Source organism: Sprattus sprattus (genome assembly GCF_963457725.1).
Source record: "Sprattus sprattus genome assembly, chromosome: 9".
In the NCBI taxonomy this organism is placed as follows: Eukaryota; Metazoa; Chordata; class Actinopteri; order Clupeiformes; family Clupeidae; genus Sprattus; species Sprattus sprattus.
This window is the reverse complement of record NC_137928.1, coordinates 12,462,689-12,472,844: the sequence shown is the minus strand read 5'-3', so window position 1 is coordinate 12,472,844 and position 10,156 is coordinate 12,462,689. Positions and strand designations below refer to the sequence as shown.

At 47.5% G+C, this 10,156-nt stretch overlaps 1 protein-coding gene across 2 annotated transcripts in view; it reads left to right on the top strand.

Annotated features, from left to right (window-relative positions):
* Positions 1 to 345: 345 nt before the first annotated feature.
* Positions 346 to 10,156, top strand: part of stard13b (StAR related lipid transfer domain containing 13b) — a gene marked incomplete at its 5' end in the record, with an annotated part of 42,342 nt that continues 32,531 nt past the window's right edge. Inside the window, one exon of one of the 2 annotated variants that reach the window (XM_080845313.1) lies at positions 346 to 474. In XM_080845313.1, coding sequence (XP_080701439.1) covers positions 351 to 474 — 124 coding nt within the window. Of the gene's footprint in view, positions 475 to 7,430; positions 7,594 to 10,156 lie in introns of those variants that run through there. The other variant, XM_080845312.1, reaches the window with a different exon arrangement.

Below are 10,156 nucleotides of genomic sequence, written 5' to 3'. Positions count from 1 at the left end.
GAGAGACCCGAGCGCTGTAGTATGCCACTGGCTCAAGTGGAAACTTCAAACAAGTTGACTATACACATCTGGTCCTAACTGTGACCGCTAGTGAGGACTTGACAAGAGGTTTGTGATTTTTCGTCTGACGGAGAAATGTTTTCAGTCTGGTGAAACGATTGGGACTAGAGAAAACTATGTATCTATTTGTTAGCAAACTGCACTGTTACTTGCTGGCAGCAGGTCACCTCGGCTCGGCGAACCAGGTAAAGGAGCGACTATTGTAAGGTTAGAGAGAGGAGGCGCTACGTACGATTGAGGATTTTGTTTGAAAGGGAGTCGCTTTCCCGTACTATGCCACGGGATTTACAATGACAGCAAAACGAAGATCTCTCAAACTAAAGCTTAGACGATCTTTTAGCGAACAGCTGCGAGACTCTACGTCCAAGGCATGGGATTTACTATGGAAAAATGTCAGAGAGCGACGACTTGCAGGTCAGTGGCACTAAAAAGTAATAGTGCATGCAATTCTTCTACATTTAATGAACTCACATAAGATTTTTGCTGCAACAAAATACACACCTGCACTTATTGTTAATAGTTTCTCTCATGCAGTGCCCCATCCTTCACACACTTATTACTTAGGCTTTCAGAAAAGGCTTTCATTCATGTGATTGACATGCGCGACGGGATGAAATTAAGAATTGCGTTGGATGACTCATTTGATTTTATCAGTATGAACTCAGGTGCGAGATTCCCACGGACGTGTCCCCCGTGGTTAAATGTTAATTAAATATGTTTACGTATATTCCCACGAGTATTTTATTTTCAATTCAAGTAAACTTTAATAGAGCACCAGGCTCATATCAGGCTGTCAATTTTCAATTCAATGGTCAATATTCAATTGACAACCACGATAGGATAATTATAGTTCTGTTCTTCAGAAATGCAGGCAAATTTGAACATCTTACTGCAACGTTCTCTAAGCTTTTTCTAAATTGGGAGATATGAAAGCAGAAAAGGAATTAGATCAGTCTTTCATAAATGTTTTTCTTTGAGCTCTATCCATTATCTCACAATAATTTCTTTGCCAAACAAAAACCTGTAGGTATTATTAACAAATTTTAATGTTTTTCATATTTAGATATGCATACTTGTTAGAAATTGCACAGATCTTCAAACGTCATAAGTCAGTTGATATGCTTTAGCACTGGATTCTTCTCTAGAACAGTGTTAATACAGTGTTGTTTGTATCCCCCTTTGGGGTTGAGTGGCTTGCTCCTGCACTGCTTTCCAATCCAGCTGCTGTCCTTACCAGATTTTCACCATGTGTTCTCACAGCTCTTCAGAACCTTACTGTCTCTCATGAGCACGTGTCACACAGAAGACATTCTGCTCTCACACGTTAAAGACAGTAAGCCAAATGTTTACAAGAAGCTGGCACCATGACATAAAGTGCTCATAGTAGTTGTAATAGTAGAGAGAGAGAGAGAGAGAGAGCGCGCGCGAGCACACTGCTCTGGCTCTGAAAAACGTGATGTGTACAAATGACTTTCACCACTAGGTGTCATGCTAAACAACACGTTAAGCACACGTGCACGTGGAGTCTATAGGCAAGACCAGTCTCTCTCTCTATCTATCTCTCTTCACAGATAGCCCCAGTCTTGGCTTTGACACATGGCATGGCTCATGATGTATGCACCTCTTATACCACACTTGAGTGGACTGAATAGCTCACCTTGTGCATGAGTTCAGTCAGTGCAAATGCCAAATGGCTACCTAACCCCCAACCCCCTCCCCGAACTGGCCTCTTTAACAGGGCCGTTTGTGGTAGCCAAGTGTTTATTTGTGTCTCAGGATGGGGAGGCAACATTGAAACACCTCGTTAATTTAGCCACTGGGTGGTGCGTTGCTGCGATGGCTTTCTATTCCATGTATGAGTTCCAGAGATGCCTTGCTGCTACTTTGGTCTTGGTTGGTTGTTTATATGCACTCCAAACAATGGAGGACCTTATATGGGTTGGGATGGATATAGATGGCTTAGTCTCCCAGGAAAGGTGATCTTTAAAACTTAAGGGGACCACTTATGGAAAGTATTAAGGTATAGCTTACCAATGGACGTAATTGAAAGACATCTTTTGAGCTCATGAGGCAGTGAATATCATTGGTGTAGAGCAAAGTTGTTTACAATGCCTGGCTATATTTTGAATGGAAATGATTTGTGTGGTTTTAAGCGTCATGGTAGATGAGGTCTTTATTTTCTCGAAGTATAAGAGGTGGTTCACTCAGGTGAGGTTGTTTACCTGTGTGTGTGTGTGTGTGTGTGTGTGTGTGTGTGTGTGTCTGTCTCCGTGTGTCTGTCTGTGCATGTGTGTGTGTGTGTGTGTGTGTGTGTGTCTGTCTGTCTGTGTGTGTGTGTGTGTGTGTGTGTGTGTGTGTCTGTCTCCGTGTGTCTGTCTGTGCATGTGTGTGTGTGTGTGTGTGTGTGTGTGTGTGTGTGTGTGTGTGTGTCTGTGCGTGTGTGTGTGTGTGTGTGTGTGTGTGTGTGTGTGTGTGTGTGTGTTTGTGTGTGTGTGTGTTTGTGTGTGTGTGTAGATAAGCAATCCATATATCTCCATATCTTCTTAACTTCTTTCATACTCGAACACATGCTTGGATGCTCCCCATTCCCTGAGCTGGGGTTGTCTCCCTCCATAGTCCAAGTGACTGCAGAGCTTCAGAGAGAGGAAAGTTGTGGCACACTGCACAGTACATACTGTGATAATGGCCTCAGGCAGACCGTGCCTCAAATCCTGCAATTTCACAGTTCTTGTATGCAGCATTTTGGTAAGATAATCTCTGTGCGATAAAGACAATATGTGTAAATTAGGAAGATCACCATGAGTCTTGATTCTGCAATTTTACCCCCTAGTGCCTTTATCACGTTGAAGCCACATCTAAAGACTCTGCGGCCATGTTTGATTCCAGGGAAAAGTGTTCTAGTAAAAGGAGGTTGTGTACCTACAAGCACTGAGAGGATGTCATTGTCCTTCATGATAAGACAGCCCGCTTGTTTGTGACCATGGGCATGTCAGGGCTTATCAGAGAGAGAGAGAGAGAGAGAGAGAGAGTGAGAGAGAGATGCAGTTGGTGTTGAGAGGAACAGTTGTACCCTCACAAGACAAAACCCGCCCCTGTCCCTGGCAAAGTGCCCCCACCTGCCAGCCTGGCTTAGGTCCAAGGTCCAGACCCTGGGATGAACACTGTGCTCAGGCACTCGTTTCGGCAGTTGCTCTGTTGTTGTTGTGAAGGCTTTGAATGTCTCAACATCTCCACAACCATCTAGGACATATCTCACTAGACACTCTGCACACTGATCTTCTTATGAGTCCTGGCTGAGGAAATGTCAGGCATTTTTCAGAGGAAATTCTGCCCTCAGACGAAAACAGTCATATGTGGATACATAGAGTGGGAGAGAGAGTGGCGAGAGAGGGGGGATGGAGGAAAACAGATTACACATGTATGCCTTTGAATCACAGGACCACATCATACAAGCAACTAAACATTTACTCAGCTGCCTGACTGCCTGCCAGGAGGACCCACGACCCACCCTGCAGCTCACAAGATTCTCCTGCTATCTCAACATACCCACCTCCGTCATTACGGTCCACCACACACATACCAGTTAGTGTGGCTAGTTGTTATAACCTGTTTTGTGAGGAACCACTCTTATCACACCTGTCCAGAGGAGGCTGGGAGGCCCAGACATCTGCAGTGGTCAGTCTTTAAACCCAGTGATTCCAGGAACCATTTGGTGGAGGGAGCAGGAATCTCCTCTCCTTACCTCCGATAAGTAATTGAAAAAAAAAAAAAAAAAGGTTCACCTTACTCTGAGGATCTCCATTCACCAGAAGGGGTCCTAACCTTCTAATCCCGTTAAAGTGCTCTACTGAGTGACGGTGGATTTAAGGGGAGAGGGGAGTGTATTGTCCTGACAGGATGTTGAAGTATTGCTGGTCTTACTGCAGTCTTGTTCTAGCAGTTGGAGACAAGCAGAGTGTGGTCTGGATGTGGTCAAAAATGTCCAGGATTAAATACATAATTTTTTTCTAGACCAGAAAGGGCCAAACTGGCCTTCTCCACTGAGAAATTGACATCATCCGTGGAGATGCCACAACATATGTGTACTCATTTTCAGGAACACTCTGTCTTATGGTGACAAACATACACAGATGCACGCACGCACGCACGCACGCACGCACGCACGCACGCACGCACGCACGCACGCACGCACGCACGCACGCACGCACGCACGCAGACATTCACACAAAGAAACACACACACGCACGCACGCGCACACGCACACGCACACGCACACTCACAGTGTGGGTATGGTGGGATGTATTAGGCAACTGGGAGCCTCCTGGCTCCTTCTTCTTAATGTGTTGGAGCCTGTTGAGAAGCTGTCTCTCTTAGTTCTGTAACACCACTGTGATTGCCAGTACTCTGACTGCTAGTGCAGTTCTGTGAGCACTCAGCTGGAAGTTCATATTGTTTATGCTGCAGTTAACAGATGATGGAGGAGCTGTGGCTCTGACTGATTTTATACAACCTTACCATGCTCTTAAAATTAAATCATTTTAAGAGCACATTCTAGGACACCAGCAGGAAAATGGGTCCAATAACTCACTTTTTAAGAGTGCCAGAACCTGATCGGTTTATGATCGGTGTCGGATTTTCTCCCCATATGCTGTGTCCGTGTGTGCACGTTAATTTGTTGTTCCCTTAATGATCATTGGGAATTCTGTGCCAAAGGAGAGGTGGGAGGAGAGATTCAGTGGGTGTGTGGTGTTCTGAAGCCGTCTCGGCCAATAGTGGAATGGGAGGAATGAGCAAGATCACGGCACTTGGACCAGCGCATCAATTAAACCTGCCTTACGTGGCACATGTGAGGTCCCTGCGGATATCAACACCTGGCGTACAGCCGCTCCCTGCCATGGGCTTAGGGGCTTTACGAGACAGCGAACACAGGCTTGGCGCTGTTCTGAGTGTGTGTTGGCGTGTGTCAGCCGTCAGCCGTCAACAGATGAAATCATTGGCACGGATGGCTGTGGCTCCGCCCTACTCCTGAGCAAACACCGTCAACGGACCGTCGACACTCCCTGAGGGAAAACACCTCCTGTGCCCAAGAGAGTGGTGACTGGAAAGTGTGTGTGTGTGTGTGTGTGTGTGTGTGTGTGTGTGTGTGTGTGTGTGCGTGTGTTAGAGAGAGAGTCTCTGTGTCTGTGTTTATGGGAAAAGTCTGCCACATCTGTCCAGGAGTGGTGTGTTCATCTGTGTGTTTGTGCTTAGGTCCACGAGCTGAATTGAAGGCTTTGTAGTGCCCCCAGCATATAGTGTGTGGTGAGTGTGCCATCCTGGGGTGCTGGCAAGGGTGGTGTAGGGTAACGGGTGCATAGAGAGTGAGTGATTTAGTGAGAGCGAGAGAGAGAGAGAGAGAGAGAGAGAGGGAGGGAGGGAGAGAGTGAGTGTGACTGAGTGAGTAAGTGAGAGCCAGGGTGAGAGCGAGAGAGAGAGAGAGAGAGAGAGAGAGAGAGAGAGGGAGAGAGAGAGAGAGAGAGAGAGAGAGAGAGAGGTATGTACAATGTGTGTTGAACTTGGTGCCTTGCCCATGTACTCACTTTCTTGGGGTTGTGTGCAGCAGGCGGCTCACTTGGCTGTTGGTGCTGCACAGTCGGCTTCTGTGTGTGTAGCTCCTGTGGTGTCACTCAAACCTCAGGCTCTGGCTCGGACACTGGCAGTGGGCGGGAACTGTTTGCATGGATGGGGAGCCTATTTAAAAGTGTTAGAGCTTAGCTCAATCCATGCGGCAATGGAACAAATCCACCTCACCGGACATATTAAGGCTTCAATTTTATATTTAAACATAGTTCAACATGGTGACATATGTACACTATGTATCTGTATGTTTGCTCTACATATATAACGTGGCAGAAATAGGAATGTAATCCCTGGAGACTATTAGTTCACAGCTATAATTTGTGAACAATGTTTGCATGGGATTAGCATGTGAATAGTGCTAGCGTAAATTTAGCTTGTAATGAAAATAGTATGGTGATGTAATGTTATGGAGTCATGGGCCAAACAGATTCCAAAGTAGAGAGATGTGTGCCACCAGTAAAACCCTGAAACCAACTGGCAAACATTGACTCCCAGTATGACTTCAGCCAGAGCTGATTAGCATGTGAGTGTTGCTGTTTAGCGGCCTTGCTAACGTGTGAATAGGCTGCCTGTTTGCAGACGGCTTGCATGAATAGGTGTTTCACAAGCCAGTCCACTTCCTGTGGGGGGGGGGGGATTTAAGACCTTGTACGCTAGATGCCTCCCTCACTTTATTTGCTCCCCCCCCCCTCTCTTTTTCTCTCTCACTTTCTATGTGTGCCAGTGGTATACATGCTCTCATTACCTTATCTCTCTCTGCATCTGCCTTACTCTCTCTATTTGTACATTTTCCTCAGCATGCTGGCCTGTAGTCACAATAAACAAACTTGTCTCTTGAGTGGCTTTCGCTCTATGAGTATAATATATTGATACGGATCAATCCATCAATTCAAAAGGGATCCATCAATATCTTCTACCTTCCCATTATTTTTATAAAGTTTTTACAGTGTCAACCATTGTAAAAATGTTCTTCTGTTTGATCAAAATAATTGAACTGTTTGCTCCCATCAGACATCCCATCAGTAGCAGTATGCTGTTAGGCTACCTGAATCACGTGAAGTCCATTATGTCACATTGTATCTTATCACGTCTCGGCAGGTTTGATAGTATGACCAAGCATGGACTCCTAACTTTAAGAATGAAAATCATGTCTTTCCAGAGATTTACACCCCTGGCTCACAGTGGCAGGCTTGTATTTAGTCCTGGGTGGGACACATTTTGTGGTGTTTTTCTATCCCTCCCATGGCCTCCTCCTCCTCCTTCATTCCCTCTCTCCCTTCATCTACACCTCTCTCCCTCTCACTCTCTCCCTCACTTTCTCTTTCTGCCTCTCTCTCTCAACCCTCTCTCCCTCCCTCTCTGACAGGGTTTGCTCAGTTCACAGGCATTCCTCTGGTATTTATATTTCCCTCCAGAGCAGGGGGAGGCAGACAGACTAGCACACAGACTCAGGATTCAGCTCACACAGGTGGGCCGTGCTGCTCCAGCACCTCTGCCATTGGCCGTCTCACGGTCACGTGACCTCCAAGGGGGAGGGGAGAGTCTGCTGCCCGGCACTCCTCCTACAGTTGAGGGCTGAGCCTGGGTGATCTGTAGCTCAGGATCTTTCCTTCTTTCTCTCTCATACATTCGCACAAGCACTCACTTGCGGCTTCTCTGTGAGCAGAGCTTCTTTTGTGGCTGTTGTTGTTGTTGTTGTTGTTGTTGTTCGGGTGACGAAGTGGGGGGGCGGGGGGTTTCACGTGGCAGACATGTTCAAAGAACTTTCGGAATCCCAGAGCAGTGAGTGTCTGGGCAGCATGACCCCCGAGACGCAGGACATCTATCTGCGTCTGGACAGCCGGCGGAGACGCTCCGGGTACCGGCTTGGCAGGATCATTGCCCGCCAGCAGCTGCTGAAGAGAATCGGCGCAGGTATGTAAGGTTTGGGGTGGGGGAGGAATGGGGAGGGGGGGGTCAGAGTCATAGTTAGTGAATTGGTTGAGGGGGATAGACGGTTACTCTGGGGTGGGGTTTGGGGGGGGGGGGGGGCACACTTATGTAATTTCTCCTCCTTTTGAAGAGGCGCGGGATCTTTCCATGCTTTGCCCCGTTGCCATAGTGAGTGTTTACTCAGCGTCTATGGACTTTTGCCAAGCATACGAAACAGAGAATGAATGTGGGTGAAGTTTAACACTCTCTGTTTCACTAGTGCTGTGTTTCTTGCGTTTTCACTCACAAAATGTCTCCTGTGCAATTAATCTTCAAGCGATATCACACAAAGTGCCTATCGCTGGTCGCTGTAGCGGAATGAGTTGGCAGAGTGAGGCAAGCTTCAACTTTGGCCCCTTCAGTGTTTGATGCAATGCAAGGGTGTGTTGCCTTGAGCAACTAAAGCCTGGAACTTCAAGTGACGGCTTATTCACCATTGGAGTGTGTATCCTGCTGGAGAGATAGGCCATTAGGGCAGCTAAAATAAATATGCAGTAGTAATACAAACTTGACCCTTAACCTTGTGGTTGATAGTTATACTGTGGGTTTGGTTGTGCTGATGTCAGCACAGGGAACAACCACAAAGTCCCCTCGGCCTGTCATTAAATCTAGACTATTTCCCAAGCATTTTAAAACCTCTCTTGAGGCATTGTAGAAAGGGGAGACCAGCGTGCTGCCCTTTTTCCTGGGAGAATGCGTCCTACAGCTGGAGAACACCAGGCTTGACCTCCCTAAGTTGTTCTACCCCTCCCCTGTCTTTGTCTTGTCCTTATTCAGTGTGTGTCTTACCTGGGGGAGGGCGAGGGGCGGGGGTGCTTGGCTTAGGGGGCTTACCATGCATAACAACAGCACTGGAGTCCTGTCACACTCACTCTCCCCCCCCCCCTACACCCAAACTCAACCCCCATACCTCTTTCTGCAGGTGACAATGGCCTCCTGCAGGGCAAGATCAAAGACTGGGGTTTCACTAGTTCCCAGCAGACGCCCTCCTGCGCTCAGCCAGCAAAGTGGAAGCCACCACCACTGGCATTCGCTATATCAGCAAGGGCGTGCAGTGTTGGCATCAGGGCTGGAGTAGCGTTGCGTAACCGGGCGTCCCAAGGTCCAGAGATAGCGGTCTGAGCTTTGTGGGCACGGCTCGCGTGTCACGTCTGAGATGGTGTCTGTCTGGGCAGACAATGACTCAGGGCCACCTAAAGAAGGACTCATATAGATGGGCTATTGTTCATCCACAGACTGGTCTGGAGGCTGGTGTTGGCATGTGAGATTTTTGTTTGTTGTTGTGCGTGTGTGTTTGTGAGTGTGTGTGTGTGTGTGTCATGTGGAGTTTGTGAATTACAGATGTCTGCTGGTGGTTGCAGTGGTGGTGGCAGCAGGGGGTGGGGGGTGGGGTGGGAGTGTTGTGTTTGGGTCTGTGTGGGTGGCGCGGGGAGTAAAGTTGTCAGCTTTGTCATCACAGCAGAAGGAAGAGCAGAGGAATGTGTGCTGTGTGCTGTGTGCTGTGCTTGTTTTGAAGTTTTACTTGCCGCGTTGCTGTTATGTGTGACTCATCAGTCATTGTCTGTAGACACAATTTCCTCCTGTCATTTTCTGTAGCTTCACAATGCTGCACATTCACTGCTAGCTGTCATGGGACATGCAGTGTCACTACCTGAAGGGACTGTTTTTATACATTTTATAGCGTCACATTTACTTAGCCTGTCATGAATTCAAGAAGAAAATCCAGGAAGCCAGGATCAGAAATAGTAAGTTTCTAGAAAATTCTGAGAAGCCAGGATCAGAAGTAGTAAGTCTCACTCAGTTTTGGGTACCTGGAAAATTCCCAGGTCCTCAGGAAGTATATTTTATCAGCATAATCATCTAGATCCATCCAGAGCCATTCCAGGGCTCTCTCTGTGAAAATAAGCACATTCTCCACTGATGATTATCATGTCTGGAATAGTCCGCGTGATCTCAGAAGTTCCAGTGCAATCCTTCTGCGGTCATTTTCACGGTGAGTGGCTGGTTTTTCCCCCACTTTACCCACTCAGCTCACCTTCCAAAGCAGGGAGCAGTGGCAATAGAACAGGCAGGGAGGCATCTAACCCCATTTCCACCCCCACCCTTCTCGCCTGCCGTGGCAAAAGAGGATGTTTTTCTTACTCTGTCTACGGCTGGGAGCGTTAATAATCATCGGCTTTGGCAGGCCGGCTCCGTGGTGTGTGGGGGAGTGGTGGTGGGGTCGTTGGTGCTGGCTGACCTCGGGTCTGATGACCAGTGAGAGTGAAGCGTCAGCTCGGTGACCCCTGCTCTCCCTGACCAATGGATTCCGCATTCCAACAGGCCTGCCCGATGTTGACATAGCAGAGTTAGACAGGGAGGGGTTTGTGAATGTATGTGAGGCCAATGTGTAGTAGTGTATGTGACTGTGTATGACTTCTGAATCTGTATGGTATGTGTGTGAGTGTGTTTGTGTGTGCTTTTGGCGATGGTGATGGTGCATTGTTTCAAGCCTGAATTCCACACA